At 37.5% G+C, this 19,649-nt stretch overlaps 2 protein-coding genes across 2 annotated transcripts in view; one reads left to right on the top strand and one right to left on the bottom strand.

Moving 5' to 3' along the window:
* The window catches only part of LOC124645661 (transcription-associated protein 1), a 31,165-nt gene extending 21,485 nt beyond the window's left edge, over positions 1-9,680 (bottom strand). Inside the window, exons 1-17 of the mRNA XM_047185496.1 lie at positions 9,291-9,680; positions 8,302-8,607; positions 8,010-8,204; positions 7,625-7,791; positions 7,054-7,289; positions 6,754-6,958; positions 6,311-6,502; positions 5,683-5,959; positions 5,168-5,389; positions 3,249-5,060; positions 2,970-3,168; positions 2,552-2,787; positions 2,174-2,414; positions 1,856-2,057; positions 1,391-1,724; positions 966-1,127; positions 406-657 (exon numbers count right to left, since the gene is read on the bottom strand). Coding sequence (XP_047041452.1) covers positions 406-657; positions 966-1,127; positions 1,391-1,724; positions 1,856-2,057; positions 2,174-2,414; positions 2,552-2,787; positions 2,970-3,168; positions 3,249-5,060; positions 5,168-5,389; positions 5,683-5,959; positions 6,311-6,502; positions 6,754-6,958; positions 7,054-7,289; positions 7,625-7,791; positions 8,010-8,204; positions 8,302-8,607; positions 9,291-9,437 — 5,385 coding nt within the window. The 5' untranslated portion in view covers positions 9,438-9,680. The remainder of the gene's footprint in view (positions 1-405; positions 658-965; positions 1,128-1,390; positions 1,725-1,855; positions 2,058-2,173; positions 2,415-2,551; positions 2,788-2,969; positions 3,169-3,248; positions 5,061-5,167; positions 5,390-5,682; positions 5,960-6,310; positions 6,503-6,753; positions 6,959-7,053; positions 7,290-7,624; positions 7,792-8,009; positions 8,205-8,301; positions 8,608-9,290) is intronic.
* Positions 9,681-10,990: 1,310 nt separating this feature from the next.
* LOC124645610 (plexin-B) lies at positions 10,991-18,631 on the top strand. Its single transcript, XM_047185406.1, has one exon. The coding sequence runs from the start codon at positions 11,189-11,191 to the stop codon at positions 16,868-16,870; it is 5,682 nt and encodes a 1,893-aa protein (XP_047041362.1). The 5' UTR covers positions 10,991-11,188; the 3' UTR covers positions 16,871-18,631.
* The last annotated feature ends 1,018 nt before the right edge of the window (positions 18,632-19,649 follow it).

Below are 19,649 nucleotides of genomic sequence, written 5' to 3'. Positions count from 1 at the left end.
GGTGAAGTTGGGGGTTGGTGGATTAATGGGGTTAGTGAGAAGTTTATATTCATATTGGTTATAGTATTCCATAATGCTTATAAGGTGAAAATTTAAAAAACAATAAGAATATTCATAAAAGCTAAATAATGAAGACAGATCGAAATGAAATGTAAAATTCTGTATGTATGATAATTTTTGCTTAGCGAATCTTTATAGATAGACCATAGTTTAAGAAGAAGAATATAATAGACAAGGACATTCATTTTTTGTTACAAAACCTCCTTCATTTAATACATGCATTGGTTGATAGAAAACCTTAATTTATTACATGCATCCTTTTTAAAGAAATTTAAAAATAAAACCAAATAAATCGTCATAATATAGCTACATACGACACACACACACATCAGCATAAAAACTTACATTATTAATAAACACGGAGACGACGTTGTCGGGATTATCCTGATAGGGCGCCGGCGAGCCGCCCACGATCTTCTGTCCCTTCTCGAAGCTGACTGCGAAGCACGGGATCAGGATCATCTGCAGAACTTTGGCCTTCAAGTCCTGCGACATGGCATCACTGGCGAAATGTTCCACGAAGCGGAAGAATGCGGCCCGCTTCCATTCGATGTCGTACGTCTGAGCTACTGTGTTCTCTAGGAAATCGCGTAGGAACTGGAAAGAGAAACATAGATATACTTAAATATTTAGTTTTTGTGAAAGTGAGCTTGAGGGATGAGAGGGGGCGTTTTGGGGCTGTCTTGAAAAAGTGCTGTTTTGCAGCCAAGTTAGAATAAATGAATTTAGGTTTGATGTTTTGGAAATCACTAGGTTTTAAAAGAGCCCTTCTACATCATAAAAAAATTGTTTAATTCCAAATCTGCAGAATATGGACAACAGCCACAGCAAATCAATTAGTTTGTCCTTCTATAATATCAAAAACAATAAACCAAATTACTAGAAAAATAAGATATATTTTTTACCTGGAAGTCAGGTATGAATCGGTCGCACAAGGCTCGCAGCAGCTGGAACAACAAGTCGATGCTGGACTTATGCTGCACGAAGTAGTGCAGCAATATCTTCACTATCAGCTTGGGCTCCTTCCAGTGCGTACAGTCAACTATTTCTACTTTCTTGTGTACTTCCTGAAATAATATAATGACAAAACTATTATAGTACTCATTTTTTGGTGAAGAAAATATCTTATCTCAGTCAAAACCAAGTTTACCGACTATTAAAGAGTAAGGTTCATTTAAACTATTGTTTAAAGTGAATTTCCAGGGTAATAGTTGTTTAAAGAAAACTGTCGGTAGACTTAGGCCTTAGTTGTTGCTGTCATAAACATCTAAGAAAAAAAATTGTGATACATATTTAACTGTTGAAAAACAAAAGTGATCAAAATACTCACATGGTACTGATCACTGCACCAAATGCGCTTCAACAACTCGATCAAATCAGGTTGGCCGGCCAACCACTTTTCATCGAACTTGATCAACAAGGATATCACTCTAACAGCTTGGAACTGCATCTCAGACCGGTCAGCTGTTGGCAGGTTGGCCGAATTACCACCAGTATTGGCCGCCAACAGTTGCATAAGTCGAGGTTTCTTGGCCGTTTGCAAGGCCTCCCTGTACGGGGGACCGGCTTTCGGGTGTTTGATGAGGAAGACCAGGAATCGGCTCCACTGTTGGTCTTTTATGTTGTTGTCGCTCAGTATTAGGTCTAAAGTCTCTTTTGGATACCTGAAAAAAGAAACATCGTTAAATATCTCGATATCGATGCCATGGAAATTTAAATACGAAAAACGCTTTCGCAATCATTCAATGAACAATACAATAGAGACAAGACCGTACTACAGATCACTGGTACATACCTCATTAAGAACTTTACAAGTGGTTCTCTGAAAGGAGATCCGGCTTCAATCATAAGCGACTTTTCAGTGTGGAATATGAGCCGACATAACACGTCGATAAAGCGAGGCGACGCGGCCGGTATTTGATGGAATATACCGATCAGAATTATTATCTTCTGCTCGTTTTCCATGTTCTTTGAAACGCTCTGGAGGAAGTTTCCACCTGGGAAGATCACATATTATTAAATGACTTATTAAAATATATGCTCCATTAAAGCCGGCCTAGAGGCTCGGAGGATATACATATATAAAGCCTAAAGGGTCCAAAATAATACATACCTCTGTTGGTCTGTATAGAATAATCCAGAAGTTTCTTCAATAACTGCAGTAGCTGTTCACATAGTTTCTCACTGAACGTGGAAGGGAACAACTGGGTCAGGTATGACAACCTCTTTGCTCCGTTCACGCTCAAATGTCTATGGTCACCAAGTGTTAGCAATAGAGGTCGCATTACTGGGTGAACCATCTCCATGTCGATTTGGAAACCTGACAGGAATTTCTGCATGCACTCGAAGCCGACCTAAAAGCATATGGAACATAATTAATACATACACAATTAAGTAAGTTTCATATTGATAAGTATAGAGTTACGAAGTTAATTGAAATTAAATCTAACACAATGAGTTCAGTGTTTTTGTCAATGATTTGATAACATACCTGTTGCAATTCTTGATCATTTTTCTCAAGAGACTTGTAAAGCACTTGGAATATCTTCTCACGGCAATGCTTCTCCTGTATATAATGGCAGGCGGCAAGAGCTTTCAAAGCTGAGGCACGTAACGGCACAAGATTGACCCCTTTATAACATGGCAGTTTTCCTAGCATCGCGTCCTCAGCTTCACATAGCGAAAGTAGCTCCCGGAAGAATACTTTGTGCTCATTTATGTTTAGATCTAGAAAAAATTACAGGTAATTTTTTGAAACAAAGTCAAGTCAACTCAAAAACCTTTATTCAAATTATTATTTCTGGGAAGAAGCGGGGCAACACATTCCCCAGCAACACAAGTCTGTCTATTAGGTTTATGTAAGATTAAGTAGAGTAGAGTTGTCAATGGTAAGAAAGTAACACACTTACCAATAGTGAAGAGCCGAGGTTTCAAAGTAGTACAGAAGGTAGTTCCATCCATAAGACCCATCTGGGCGTTCGCTGGTTGATGTCGAAGCAAATGTTTCTTCGGTGGAATTATATCCGCTAACACTTCTCTATGCGGATCCATTACTTCTGTCACTGTCTTCTTCTGTAATTCTGCTATGAGCTCCAATGATTTCATGGCCTTTAAAATAAATAAAAATTATAACAATGTTCGATTGACTACATACAAAAATGAAGAATTAAATAACTAATGATTTTTACCTGTTGTCTGACAAGAAGGTGAGGACTTGTTACTTGCAGTACGAGTTCCTGAAGCACATCATGTAAGGCTCTAGCCTTCGCAGCAGCTACGTCACCTTCCGCCTCGACCGACTGAGTGCAAGGCCCAACCACGCAAACTCTAACGAGCCTCTCCAAGTTGACAGTCGCCATGTCTATGGCACCCGAAGAAACTTCACCCGTCAAATCCATCATAACGAACAGCACGGCCTTCAAAAATGTGAACACGTGTTTGTAAACCCATTCCGGTGCCATTTTCTCTACCATGAACTTGACTGCGATGCAACCGCCCAGCTTGGCGTACCAGGCTCGCTCGTAACACAACGCCGACATTCGTTCAGCGAGGTACTCCATTAAAGGCAATCTGCAGGCACGTTCTCGGCTTCCAAGCACCGTCGCCGCAGTCTCTATCATAAGAACTAACGCAAGATGACCAGGTTTACATAATTCCTTTTCTTCATGACCCATAATAACGGCGATAGCATCGACGAGGACCAACGCGTCCAGACCGTCTTTAGGTGCAGAGCTTTCGACAAACGGTCCCGCCTGCTGAGCTATCGCTACCATAGTATAGTGCCTCACTAACGAAACCATCGTTGGCAGCACGTGATGACGCAACTCTTTGATAGCAGCGGCCACAAACATTCCTGTCAGAGCCGTGCGATGTGTGTTTCTCACTATACTGTTCGAGCATTTGTAGTAAGGTCCGTTCTGGATTTGAATCTTGCCGTCAATGAAACTGGGGTGGTTGAACAGTTTCTGTAAGGTCGCCTTATCGTCGTCCAAATTAAGTGACGAAGCTAAGTAGCATCGCAACACTTCCCAACATTGTCGTCGGTAAAATGGATCTGTCATGCTTGACTTTAACGCAGAAAAAGCTGTCTCTATTACTTTGTCTACTTCGAAATCTATGGGTTTCGGTTGGTCTTGGAAGTATGCTTGCACCGCGGGCGGTGGCGCGTCGGTTTCTCTATACTCGAGTCTCTGTGGTTCTATCATCATCTTGCGGTTGCCGCCGCCGAATTTCCCGAGGACTCTGAACGCGATTCTGGCAACTTCATTGTTCTGCAATGTCCTCCACAGCGCTTGCATGAGGTCAGCCCTGACCGGCTGGATGTGTTCATACAAGAAGTCGGGTTGCAAGTTATCGACACAGAGCTCGAGAGTCCTCAACCCTTGTGATATTAATGTGTGGGAGCCATTTAATGCAGATACTAAAGGATCCATGAGCATCGGTAGATAAGGTAATAGACTACTTAATCTTACCGGTACAGTCAAGCATAACTCGACGAAAAGATCTTTCATGTGTTGCTTATGTAGGCCACTCTGTAGGCGATTCAATCCTTCAAGTAGATTGGGTAGAAGTGGTAAAAACTCTTGGTATAAAAGGTCGTGGCTGCCGCCTCCAATGGAACGGAATAACGCCCTCAGTAGTAGGAAATAATTGTAGGGTTCTTTAGCTGTCATGGCATAATCCATGGCCTTGTTAACAATGCTATGCAAGTGTGGTCTCAGCATTTGTTCATTCTCAGTTGGGAAGAGGCTGACGGAACCAAACACTAGTTTGAATAGTCTCAAGTAAAGATTGGATCTCTCTACATTAGTCCCCATTTCCTCCATCCTTTGGAGAAGGTACTCAACAAGTACTGTCGCGAATATCGGCGACGTAGCCGGATTGGACAAAAATGTATTTGCAATTATTTGCAACGTTGTATTTTTGTTGATTCTTTCGACCATATGGGAAATCGTCGCTGTAAATATTTCTTGGAAGGTTTGTGGGTTCATCATTGAAAACTGCAAAGAAACACAAAACCCACTATTTTATCTCCCTCAAAGCAAATCCTAAGAATTTTTATTTCAATTTTTACTTAACCAAAACTTGACAGTGTCCAAGTACTTACCACTCCGCTGAAATGCTCGAGCACTTCTTTCTCCTCTTTAGACCGTACGTGTGGTTGCGCGGGCGGCTGCGCCGGCGCACGAGGCGCGGCTAACGTGTAGATGTCAAGTGACTGTAGTCCCCAACGCACTAAGCGTATGAATACTAACGTCTCGCGAGCACTGAACTGCTTTTGACCAGTTATGGTCGTTGTTGATGTCCCTTCTGTATTCGTTGTTGTCTGCTGGGAGAGAAAATACAAATGGTATTTTTTGGATGTAATTGCTAATCTTGTCTATCATTCTAAGGCACTACGTAGGTGATCAATCAATTAAATTGCGTAATACTACAAGAAAACTACTGTGCAATATAATTTTATGTTGCAACAAAACATTGCGCAATTTTCATTATTGACTCTATATCTCAATAAATATGCACAATTCACAATATTCTGTAATTTAATTGAATTTCCATACAGCCCATAAGAATCATCCAGGAAATAAATAATACTAATAAGCTAGTTCTCCTGCTACTAACCTTGCACGAAGCACAGCCCCACGTAATAGTCTTGACTCCACATACAAGCGTCTTGACCAAGGTCCTGTAGTCACCAACATTCAGGTTATTCATCTGTGATGTAGGGAAACCTATCTTAGATTTCTCCTCACTCTTGGATAGGCTGTCCAGGAAATCTGGCGCAAGTTTCTCTTCCTCAACTTTCACTTCTACTGCTGTGGAAGTACTTGGGCCTGGGGTAGTGGGAGTGCTAGGTGTGGTCCCATTTGTACCATTCGCTGGTGGCGTTGTTTGTTTGCTGAAAGAAGTAATGGAAAACATTATACCACTACGCTAGGAATGTACTAAACAAATTGATGAAGGAGGAAATTTTTTGTTTGTTTTTAAACTGACTTCAAAAAAAGGAAGTTCTCAGTTTGACTGTACTGTTAATATGTGTGTTTGTACCTATGTATGCATGTTTATCTCACATTTGGCTGAACCGCTTTGATACGGTTTTCAGCATAGTATTTTTAAATTACATAGGTATACGTAGAGTAGGTTAGCGTCTGTTTCTTTTTGTAAAAAAAAAAATTCCATATCATCCCTGTAAAAGTCATTGACACTAACAAAACCGAAACAAATTCTTAGCAACATTGTAAGCACATACCATTTATTCATCAAAGCAGGCAGTTGCAGCTTGGATATGGTCTTGAACTTCAGCACGAACACTTCTAGTATGCGCATGAGCAACTGTCGGCCTTGCGGCTGCGTGCCGGCCGCCGCGGCGCCCTCGCTCTCGGAGCGCTGACGAATGCAGTCCACCAGGTTCAGAAGCAACTTGCACGACATTGTTTGGATGCTAAAATTACATTTTCAGAGAAAGTATTTATGAACTTTAGTGCAATTTTGCTAAACGCACAGAAGCCAGCACATCAACCCAGTGCAACCTGCGGAACTGTTTTAAATAGATTTAAACTTGATCTACAAAGTTCAATGTTAATAGAAAAAAATCTTCAGATTGGAGTAGCTTGATGTGCTTGTATCTGTCACAAAAATATCAAATCAGTAACAGGTATTAAAATTATACTATAGTTAAATCCTAAAAGGTACCTTGTAGGAAGAGATTCATCATGAACATTCTTGGAGAACAAGTGAGCAGCTATAGCTAGATCAGTCAATGGCAGCAGTTGTCTCACATGATGTACTAAGTCTGCCAGTGTTGAGTACGCGAGTGGACGCAGCGACTCGTGGACCGTCCACCCGCCACCTAATAGTACATCTTCGTCGAACAGACGTTCCATGTATGGAACAAATTCTAGAAGAAAAAAAAAACCGTTTAAAAACAATGTAAATAAGCTGTACATAAAGAGGATTATTACAAAAATCGAATGGCAACTTATCACATCTTACTCAGTCTTAAATCCGTAGCCAGGATATGTCGTGTTGCTATGACGAGTTCCTTTCTCAAATGCGCCACTTCCGGTGGGCATAGCGTCAATAGCCCTATGATACCTTTCACCATCAAATTGGCGTGATTAGCAATGGTATCTTGATATATTCTGATGATGTAAGCTAGGAACGCCAAAGTCTTTATTTGGGCGCCCATGAAGTCCACGAAAACTTCCTTGTTAAACGAAGCGGATTGTCTGTAAATAAATATTGATAATTAGTTAAACAGAGTGCATATAGAAGTCTATTGACTATTGGTCTCTAGCTGTACAGAAAACATATGTATAAAGACTCTTATTTGCTCAGAAAAGTTTTTTCTTCCCAGCAAAAAACACATATGAACCGAAGAGTATCTAAATAAATGATTTTGCGCTTTCTTATCCTTTCTAGCTAGATATCCATGATCAAATTGAACAATGCCAAAATAAAATCATCATCTGCCCAGCATTTTGCCAACTATGTTGGGGTCAGCTTCCAGTCTAACCTGCTGCAGCAGAGAACAAATAAAATAAAACTTTTGGTCCTATCTTACCTGTGCGTAGCGGCCGGCTGCAGAGTAATAGTCTCCATGATGAGAGGGATGAAGTTGCTGACCTCCTGATGCACATTCTGCTTGTACAACTGATACATGAGCACCACAATGATGGGTAGCTCCTGTATCACTTTCAATGACAGCACCGATCTTGGTATCAGGTTGTACTGTAATAAAATACATTGTGGTGAATAAATAGGACACTTTTTTAAAGTCCTGATTTTTATTTTTAAAGGTGTTCTCTTTTAGCATGTTTTATTTTGATTCTTAAAGTTGCATACTTTAGGATTTATCACAGAGAAAAATTTTTGAGAATTTTCTTCCAAGAAAAGGTTTAGTTTTGTGTGACCAAGATAAAAAATTTGTGTGACCAAATTATACTTACAGTAACAACACTCCCATCAAGGAGTTTCTTCTCAGTATGTATGGGTGTTGTGGTGTAAGTCTCTTGTAGCAACTGATCAATGTTCACTTCAGACAAATCTTTTACCCTAATGGTAGGTTTGGGTTCAAATATTTTAGGCAAGTGATTTGGCAAGTCAGAGTAGATCCCTTTCACCCACTGCAGGAACTTGTGAATCTAGAGATAATAAATCAAAATATGTGATATTGCAAAAGCCCAAACGCCGTAAATGTAAAAATGTGTCATTATAATGGTAGCTCAAAAATATACTTACATCCACCTCACTGCTATAAGGAGGTCTATATTGTTTATGTAATTCCATAAAAATCTTAAGGCACACCAGAACATTCTCTTCGTTTTCAATTTCCATCAATTTTAACATCAGCACCAAGATGGGTCTCACATAAATCCTCAGGGTCTCGCTTATTGGAAGTCGGTGGATCATTTCCAGTATCAGCTTCCTCACTTGCTGAATATTATACTCAGCTATGAAATGAGGTTCACCATCTTGGAGTATTTTGAGGAATATCTTCAACGAGTGTTCCAGGAATTGTGGATATTGAGGGGAACTGAGTATTACCTGAAAAATGTTATACATGGTATTGTTTGGACTTTGTGGTGGTGGTTGATATTACTAGCTTCCACCTGCAGTTTCATCAGTAACCTAGGATATTCTTCCTGTAGATGCATTTTCAGCTTAAACTGTTCAGCCATTATTGAGTTATTATTAGTGCAACTTTCACATTGTAAAGATTAAAATGTTTCTTATTTCAGAAGCTAAATGAAATTCATGGAAAAATATAATGCAGTATGATCATGATTCAGTAAAGAATCTATCATCGAACCTGTTGTTGTCATCATCTGCCTATCCTTTTCGCAATTATGTTTGGGTTGGCTTCCAGTATAACTGGATGCTGCTGAGTACTAGTATTTTACAAGGAGTGCCTATCCAACCTCGTCAACCCAGTAACCCGGGCAACCCAATACCCCTTGGTAAGATTGGTTGTCAGACATCAAACCCTTTGTTTCGTACATTGGAAATCAATAAATGACTCCTCTTGCTGTTGGCGCAACAATAGTGTCAGAGACTGACCTATTTTAAACCCACCAATTTTCCTTCTAGATGGAAGGACCAAGGCCCCTGAAACTCTTCCACAAAACCCCACAGCCCCAGCTGGGTCATCATATCCTAAGGCCGCTCTTTGACCTATTTTACATAAAGGCGGCTAACAAAGAGCAAAATGTATGTGTATACTTAAGTACCTCGAAGTTTTCACTTAGTTCCTGTGCAGCTTTGAGCTTGATCTCGTCCTTGGCGCCGGGATCAGCCAGCATGGTCACATAGCTTCTGTAGGTGTTCATCTGTGTGTGGGGGTCCCCAGGACCGCCTGCAGCCATGGAAGCCATCATTGTGCACAGCAAATAGTCTCACAGTTATTTATTTTCACTAACAAGTGAATTACCCAACATTTTGTTAGGACAAAAAAATACACATGGAAAATTGTCCATCACACGTTTCCATCATTACATTGTTTATTAACAAGTGTTAGATCATAATTAATTACATTAGTCACAATAATCTCTAATAAAAATATTAACCCAAACTACCGGACAAAACAAGATGCACGGCACGCAACAAGAACCTCAACACGACATTTGTATTTTTTTATCTGTGGGAGTGGCAATTGCATAGATGTAATATAATAAACAAGATTGCGCACGCTCAAAATACATATTTACGAAAATGAACTCTATTCCAACGCAATAAGGTACTAAATTTGTTGCATAATACACAGAGGCAAATCCGAGCCGAGAGGGATAGTTAGAACGGAGGCTGTTTGTCTCTTTCTAACACCTTGCCAGCATAAAAAAAATGTTGTGATCAACAGTTTTGTCTTCCCAAAAAAACAATTGAATCACATATATTTTTATCTTATTTTAACAATTGTAAGTCAACAAATTAATAAAAATCGCATTAATTTATTATACGCATAAATTATTTATATAAATTATTATTCTTAAAACATAAACAACATAAATTTTTATTTTGTTTTTTTTTTTTTTTTCTAGCGGTAACCCTGAACATTCTTGGCGCGTAATCAGCATTTAAAATTTTGTTTATATTTTTTGTATTAAATCAATTTAAACTATTTAAATGGTGAAAAAGTGTTGTGTTTATACTTGTAAAAGTGAATCCTATGGTGGTTGCAATATATCGTTCCACAGGTTAGCTAATAATAACATTTTCGTAAACCAAACAACTAGGGTGCCCATGAATTCTTGAAATGAGTGAAAATATGGGTGATGGATTTTAAAACTGTTGTACTATTGTTATAGCTTCCCAAAAAATGAAGAAAGGCGACGTAAATGGCTCAGCAGTCTATATATGAAGTAGAAATACAAAAAAAACAGTCTTCACTTCGAATCTTCCTGCTTTTATACTGCTAATTCCTGCTAATTATTAAAAGCCTTTATAAGTATCTTAAGGTCACAAACTGCGTAAGTTAAAACTTCAATACCAATCTGCGTTTAATAATCTTAGCAAATTCGGATTTGTCTCACATAGCTTAATCTCATAGTCACCCTATTAGAAAGGGACAGACAGCCTCCGTACTAACTGTTTCACTCGGCTCGTTTTTTGGGTTTATATGCGCAGTCCTGTTTACTAATATTATGTCTATGGGCAAGTGGGAATGTTTGATTTGATGCACAGATTACCAATAGCCATGTGAACTATAATCGAATCCATAAGTTCACATGTCCAACACCTTTTCGTCTCGAGTTTCGGCCATACAAAATATCACACACATCCATCACAATCCGGCACGAGAACCTGCTAATGTTGATTAACAAGCACATCGCATTAAGAGATATTTAGGCACACAAAGAAGACGAATCTTGGACGGCTATATTGTAGCCCCAGTTTTATAAATCCATGGAATGGATTTTTGGTGGGTGGTTGTAGTTTATGGTCAGTAATATAGGAGCTATACATTCAGTCACTCTATTGTTTATTCCGTGTCATCGGCATCGATGGATGCTTTTACAAGTTACATTACATTTTTGTAATGGATTAAAGATGGGTTGAAAATTAAATGAAAACAACGTAAACGGTGTGAAAAAGTGAAATTAACATCCCAACTATAAGTTAAAATGTGATCATGGCTACTCCAATTACAGTGTTAGTCATAACATTTTGGCTTCGGTGCACAATAGTGTATGGTTACGACTTCATATCACAATATCCAAATCAGCCTAATGAGACATACCATTTTTATCATCTTGCCGTGGATAGAGTCAGTGGCCAAGTATACGCTGGTTCGTTAAACTGGATTCACCAGTTAAGCCCTGACTTGAAACCAATCCATGTAATAGGCACAGGTCCGATTCTCGACAACCCAATGTGTCATGCAAGTGGCTGCCCATCGTCAGATATAAAGACTGTTCGGACTGATAACGTGAACAAGATATTAGTGATAGATCAAGAATCTGGAAGAGTGATTGCGTGCGGTTCCGTGGCCCAGGGATCCTGTTCCAAGTACAAACTAGGAGATCTGTCTGCGAAACCGGAGTTCGTTCCAGTCAGTGTGGCTGCTAATGACGCTGACGCCTCCACGTACGCGTTCATCGGCCCTGAGAGATATAATTCTTGGGACAGATCCAATGTGCTATATGTGGGAACCACATTTACTAACAATGGTGAGTACAGACATGATGTCCCTGCCATATCCAGCCGCGACCTGATGACGCTCGACACCGCACAATTAACGTTTAATAAACAGAGTTCAATACAAATAGATGTTAAATACAGAGATAACTTCTTAGTACAGTATGTGTATGGCTTTAATGCAAGTGATTATGCCTATTTTTTGATAATCCAGAAACATTCACACCTAGCTGGTAATGAAGAACTAGGGTATGTTTCTCGCTTAGCCCGTACGTGTGTTAATGATGACAACTATAATAGCTACACAGAAGTCACCTTAGAGTGCCATGTTCGAGAAGAAACTATTAGTGGTAAGAGTGAAGTGGTCAATTATAATTTAGTTCAAGATGCTAAGATTGCTAAGGCTGGTGCAAACTTAGCTGCACAGCTGGGTATTGAAACAGGTGACTCTATTCTTATAGCGGTTTTTAGTCCATCAAAAAGTATTTCTAATGAGCCTATGGCTAAGTCAGCTATTTGTGTATTTTCTTTGCAAGAAATAGAAATTAAGTTTAATGAGAATGTCCACATGTGTTTTAATGGCAGTACTAAAGCAAGAAACATGGGCTATATATCAGGCATGATATCTGATGGTAAATGTCCCAGTGTTGGCTCCACAGGAAATATACTCAACTTTTGTGAAGTAGGTCTGAAAATTAGTGGACTGTATCCTATCAAAACAATGTCAGTCATTAATTGGAATGATACATTGATTAGTTCTGTGACTATGTCTGTTACTGGATTGCATACTGTAGCATTTCTAGGTACCAGTAATGGTGTTTTGAAGAAGGTCCTTATTGATGCTGATAAAGCTTTAGAATATTCAAGTGAATCAATTTTACCTGGTCAAAGAATTCTACCAGACACAACCCTTTCCCCTTATCAGAAAACTCTATATGTATTGGCAAGGAATTCCATAGTGCAAATACCAACTGAAAGATGTGCAGAACATGGCAATTGTTCTTCTTGTCTAGAATCAAATGATCCTCATTGTGGATGGTGTTCCTTAGAAAAGCGCTGCACAGTACAAAATATGTGTCAAAAAGGTACACAAAGTGCACCCAGGTGGTTATCCCAATACATTGGCCAACAGTGCATTGATTTTGAACAGATATTACCTGACAGAATATCCATGAATGAAGTAACCACAGTGCAGCTTATAATTAGAACTTTACCAGAACTACCTTTTGGAGCAAAATATAAATGTGTTTTTGGAAATACACCTCCCATAGATGCTGCTGTAACCTCCAATGGCCTTGCTTGTCCCACCCCAGATGTAAAGCATAGACCTAAAATAACCCAAAACCAAGATCATGTGTATGTTTCCCTTTCTGTGCACTCATCAGAAACAAATAAGGATTTTGTTTCCAGGAACTTTGCTTTCTATGACTGTTCTAAACATACAACATGTCACTCTTGCATATTGAGTGAATGGGCCTGCAATTGGTGCATTTATGATAACAGGTGTACACATGATACATCAGTTTGTCAAAGAACCATCATAAGTGGTGAAAATAATCCTACTAAACTGCTAAATCATGGTATTGGACATTGTCCTAGAATAAGACAATACAAGAAGCCTATTTTGCTACCAAACAATGTGCCTAAAGAATTGGAACTTGAAGTTGAAAATCTGCCTCACTTACAACCTGGTCACACAGGATTTCAATGTATAGTCAGCATTGAGCTGGCTAACATGATACTACCTGCAAGAGTTGAGTCTAATCATTACATTGTGTGTGACAAAACAACCTACTCATATGAAGAAGATGTTGGGGAATACAATGTCAGTGTTAAAATTGTGTGGAATCATAAACATTACATTGATACAATCAACATCACTCTATACAAATGTGAAATTCTTGGATCACATAGAGAACATGCAGATTGTTCTTTGTGTATAACTCGAAACTCTATCTACAAGTGCACTTGGTGTGGCAACTCTTGTTCTTATAGTGAAACTTGCTTGGAAAATCCTGTTACTGAGTGTCCAAAACCAAGAATTGATATGATCAAACCCTTAAGTGGTCCTATAGAGGGAGGAACTATAGTCACTATTGAAGGCAGTAATCTTGGCTTAAGAGTTGAAGAAGTATCTGGCAAAGTTCGTATTGGTGATGTTCTATGTGAGATTGTTGATTTTGAAGTATCTGTCAGCATTACATGTCGCACTGGACCCTCTAATGGCTCTACTGTAGCACCAGTGATAGTAGAAAATGATTCAGGTCATACAGAATCATCTGTATTGTTCAGTTATAAAAACATCAAACTTCAAGGTTTATATCCAACCCTGGGGCCAGTTGCAGGTGGCACTCAGCTAGCTATAGGTGGGCAGCATTTAAACATAGGTTCATCTATCTCTGCCTATTTGGATGAACTTCCTTGTTATGTTAACACAACTCAGACCTCAAATAGTAGATTAATTTGTATCACACCAAAAGCGGACGCGCCTAGAGTTATCCACACATTGACTGTTGGCATAGATAATGCTAATCGCACTTTGCAGGGGGATTTATTTAATTATACTGCTGACCCTACCATAATGGAGATAAAACCGCTCAAAAGTTTCGTATCCGGCGGAAGAATGATAACCGTTCATGGGACGAATTTACACACAATTCAAAAACCTCTTATGAAATTATATTTTGCTAATGAAGAGGTGCCTGTGAACCACACAGAGTGCACTGTCCTCAATGAACATCAAATGGAATGTCCTAGTCCTGCAGTTAATAAAAAATATTTTGATATTTTGCAAGCAACAAAAACTCAGACTAGTACTCCTCAAATAGCTATGAAAGTTGGATTTGTTTTAGACAATGTAGAAACAATGCATGAGAAGCACTTCAACCCCCCTAGGTCTCATATGCTTTTCGTTGAGGATCCTTATGTATACCAATTCCCCAATAAGGGCGTAAAATCTTACAAAGGAGATCCACTGGTAATAGAAGGTGAAAATTTAATAAGGGCAAGTGACGAATCGGATGTTATTGTCACTATCGGAACACAGCCTTGTAACGTTACAAGCCTTACAATGCAACAACTTCTGTGCACGCCTCCTGAAATACAACCTGCTAACACCGATGAAAATGGAGTACAAATATCAGAAATTAATTTACCTTTGGTTGTTGTAAAAGTTGGTAAAAATTTGCGATTCCCTATTGGTTATCTTCATTACGAATTACTTAGAAATTATAATTTCCCTCCTGAAGTAATCGCTGGCATCGCTGGAGGAACTTTCTTTCTAGTGCTTATATTCATGATTGTGCTAGTTATGTACAGACGTCGTAGTACAAAAGCTGAAAGAGAATATAAAAGGATACAAATTCAAATGGATACATTAGAGAGTAATGTTAGATTAGAATGTAAATTGGCTTTTGCTGAGTTGCAAACTGATATGTCTGATTTGGCAGCTGACTTGGAACACTCAGGTATACCGACGCTAGATCACGTGAACTACGTCATGAAGGTATTCTTCCCGGGAGTATCAGACCATCCTATTCTGAATGTCCAACGGCAATTTATTAACGCTCCGAGAACCAACTATGATGCAGCTATGATTCAATTTGAGCAACTTTTGAATAATAAATGTTTCCTTTTGTCATTTATAGACACATTAGAGTCACAAAAGTCGTTTAACATTCGGGACAAAGTCAACGTGGCTTCCTTGCTGATGATAATACTCATGGGGAAAATGGAATATGCAACCGATATTTTAAAGTCTCTTTTATTACGTCTCATTGATAAATCGATATGCAATAAGCACCCTCAACTTATGTTAAGAAGAACAGAAAGTGTGGTTGAAAAAATGTTAACTAATTGGATGGCTCTCTGTATGTATTATTACCTCAAAGACTACGCAGGATCCTCTTTGTTTTTGCTTTTCAAAGCAATAAAACATCAAATTGAAAAAGGAGTTGTTGATGCCATAACACACGAAGCGCGATATTCTTTATCAGAAGAAAAGCTTTTGAAAGAACAGATAGACCATCAGACTATAACACTGCATATAGTTCAAGATGATTTTGATGAAAAAGTTCAATGCAAGGTCTTAGATTGTGATAGTATTTCACAAGTGAAATCTAAAATATTAGATGCTCTGTTCAAAAATACTCCGTTCTCTATGAGACCCTCCGTCCATGAAGTTGATTTAGAATGGAGACACGGAAGAGGAGGACATGTTACACTTCAAGATGAAGATGTCACCACGAAGACGATTAATGGCTGGCGTAAGTTGAACACGTTAGCTCACTACGGCGTAAAAGAATCTGCTGTCATGTCCTTAATATCGCGCCAGAATGACAGTTTTAACACTCCATACAAAATACCTTGTAAGAATTGTACAGGAATTTACTGCTCCAATTCCCACATCAGAGTATATAACAGTGACATCACAGACCAAAATGTCCATTACTATCACCTGGTAAAACCAATAGAGTATCAGCATATTATCAACAAGTCCTCAGAACATAGTCACAAAGCCATCCCAGAGATATTCCTCACGAGACTGTTGTCTACGAAAGGAACAGTCCACAAGTTCGTTGATGACTTCTTCAGCACTATCCTCACCGTTAACGAAGTATTGCCACCAGCTGTCAAGTGGTTGTTTGATCTCTTCGATGACGCGGCTAGGACGCATGGTATCATGAATCCTGAAGTCGTTCATGCTTGGAAGTCAAATAGCTTGCCTCTTAGATTTTGGGTGAATCTCATAAAAAATCCAGATTTTATATTTGATATAAATAAAACCGCAACTGTGGACTCCTCATTATCAGTTATCGCGCAAACTTTTATGGATGCTTGTTCATTAACAGAACATCGATTATGTAAAGATTCTCCTTCTAACAAATTACTTTTTGCTAAAGATTTGCCTACGTATAGGGAAATGGTTATAAGATTTTATCAATCTGTATCTCAATTACCTCAAGTAACAGACCAAGAGCTAAGTACTTCTATGCAACAACTCTCGGTGGAACAGTTGAATGAGTTTGACACTCTGTCTGCCTTAAAAGAGTTGTACATCTATGTCAGTAAATATAGAGAACAAATTATATTAGGACTAGAAAACAAAATGCACTTAGCTCATAAATTAGATAATATAGCGTGCACTATGGAAGGAGATCCTACATCTATATGCTGACTATATGACACCAGTCACGATTTGATTGCATTTACGTAATTTATTTATAATAATACATACTTTGTAAAAAGAAGCTTTAATTTATTCTGAAAATACTCAGATCTTACAAAAACTGATATGTAAAAAGACTGTATAATATCAGTTTCATAACTCTAGTTAGAAATTAAAAATATTTTTTTCAGTGAATCATGACGGAATACTTAATAGCTATGGACTTATTTTTTGTCAAAGTACCTATGTAGGTAATAAGTATTAAAATATCTTTTGTAAGTATTAAGTGAAATTATTCTAACTATATTGGTATCTTTTACTCAACAGCCAGCATTACACTATGGGACTTTTTGAACTTTTTTTATTATTAAGTATTCTTGTTATTTTTCTATCAATTATTATATGCATTTCAAATAAATCTTTATCTACAGTCTAATAGATTTTCTAAGGTCACTTTTATGAAGTTCATGCATACTTCATATTATATTTCAAATATTATACATACTTAAAGTTCTCATAGTCCCATAAAACGTAACTTGGAATAATGTAATGCATTTAATCTCCCAGTGGCCATGCTATTTTTATAATTTTTAATATAAAGCAAATTAATGCTCTCTTATAGTAATGACATTATATGATTTAATAAGGATGGTAACATTGATCTGGCACTGAAAATTATTTTCTAATGTAAATGTTCTTATTTGTATTTATCTAAATTACTTAACTATTGATGTGTATTACGCTAAGATATATGTGTAAAGAGAAATAAGAATTAATTAAGGAAAATGTTGTGATATTTGTATTTGGAATATTGATAGTATTAATTTATCATGTTGTATACTTTTATTTTAACCACATTTTTATTTATATGCTGTCAAAATAACAAACACTAAAAAAGGACTATAAGCACTTTCTGTAAGCAATAACAGACCATGCTCATTCTTTTTAATTACCTATTTAGTGATCTCATTATGTTTTTGCTCAACTATCATTTATGTATGTATTGTCAATTTGTGTAATGAAGATAAACCCCAGCTTAATGTTTTTTACGAGTCTCAAATGTATTGTAAAAATATTGACAGTAATTGTCGTAATATTCCATTTACAGAATATGTTAATAATAGTATTAGTTAGATATAAAACTTGCTAGAATGTAAGGCAGCGTAAATTCACCCGTCTTTGAAATTTTATATTATTGACTTAGAAATATACTTATTTATCAATCCTTTTGTAATGAATAATTTCAATATGAATGGGATAAAACAAAAAACTGTGTATTATTCATTAACGTTTATTACATGTACATAAATAAAACATAGAGCTTTTAGGCAATTCATACATACATCGAAAAGTCGTATTGGGTACATAATTATTTTAATTTAAAATTAATTATTATGTACTGTCAGAGGCATAAAATTACAATATTTTATTGGTTACATTGTTGTGAACCTATTATTTAAACCTTTGTACTGTTAAATCTCGATATATTAATTGGTAGCTAAATTGACAACAATCATCTAAGTAGCGATTTTTTATTATTTTGAATCTATCACATTGAAAGCTATAAGTACGCCTATAATTTTATATCTGCAATAGGTATATTGATTGTAAAATTGATTTGTGCAAACACATTTTGTGGTAATTCACATGACAAATGACTTTTAATTGATATAGCATGAAGGAAACTAATGAATTCGAATTCAAGACCAACTTCCATGATTGAAGTGCAGCGAAAATGATTTCTTATAAAAATATAGACTTTCCCAAGTATTATTATACTCATTCTTATCACGTTCGATTCTCTACTTGACGAATAGAGACATGATTATCCTACTAGATAATTTCATGCTAGCATCTTTCATTCTAATTGAACACACATTAACACATTTAGAATAACCAATGGAATTACTTGGAAGTGTTAATTCTAAGGTTTATAAATGCTCACTATAATCACTTGATGCACCAGTTGTAGTACTAAATGCATCAGTTACACATCCTAAGATTTATATGGAAACTTCGAAGTTTATAGGCATAACATTGAAAGCCGAATAAATTGCTAGTAGGCATGAGAAAAGCCTAAATACTAACGACAAAGCCCTGCTATTTTTAGCACCATTTATATGGTAATACCGCAATTCACTCCATAATTACGAAACCTCTAGCAGGATTATCTCAAGCAACAGTGTTGGTGATTGACAGATCAATTTAATTCAAGCATTTAACTCACAAATATCAGTGAGATAATATTTCTCGTGGGAATAATTAATCATTATTCCTACCGAAAACACGATCGACGACTTTGAATTTACGCATCCAACTTCATAACGTACAGTTCACGTCAAACAACTTGGTATCTCTCAATTTGGCTACTAGAGAGCATGACAAAGTTACTTGACATTACCTGGTCGTCAGTATAAAGTGAATTTATATAAGTTAGTAGTGAAAAAGGTACTACGCCGCAACGATAGGTTAGTCTCGCTATAATATTTTGTATCGGTTGCTCAAGCACCCATATCTCGATTTCTACAAAGAGACAAAAGCTTTGCATCAGTATAAGCGGACGCTGAAAGCCGCACTTTTTCCAAAATACCTCATTTACGCGATCAAAGAGAGTAATAAATACTACATTCCTAAAAAGTTACATCCACATCGATTTACCTGGCAGTCATCAGAATAAACATCAATGTTGTACGCAGCATACTAGCGTAAACGCAATCATCCAAATGGACGTAAGTAAGTATCATAAAAGACTATAATCGTCATATGTTGCAACACTGCGTTTAAACGA

Source organism: Helicoverpa zea, chromosome 3 (genome assembly GCF_022581195.2).
Source record: "Helicoverpa zea isolate HzStark_Cry1AcR chromosome 3, ilHelZeax1.1, whole genome shotgun sequence".
NCBI lineage: Eukaryota > Metazoa > Arthropoda > Insecta > Lepidoptera > Noctuidae > Helicoverpa > Helicoverpa zea.
The sequence above is the reverse complement of the archived record's forward strand: the minus strand, read 5'-3'. Positions and strand labels throughout refer to the sequence as shown.

What these genes read in the sequence shown, in the direction of transcription:
- LOC124645610 (XM_047185406.1), top strand. Translation starts at nt 11,189, where the DNA reads ATGGCTACTCCAATTACAGTGTTAGTCATAACATTTTGGCTTCGGTGC.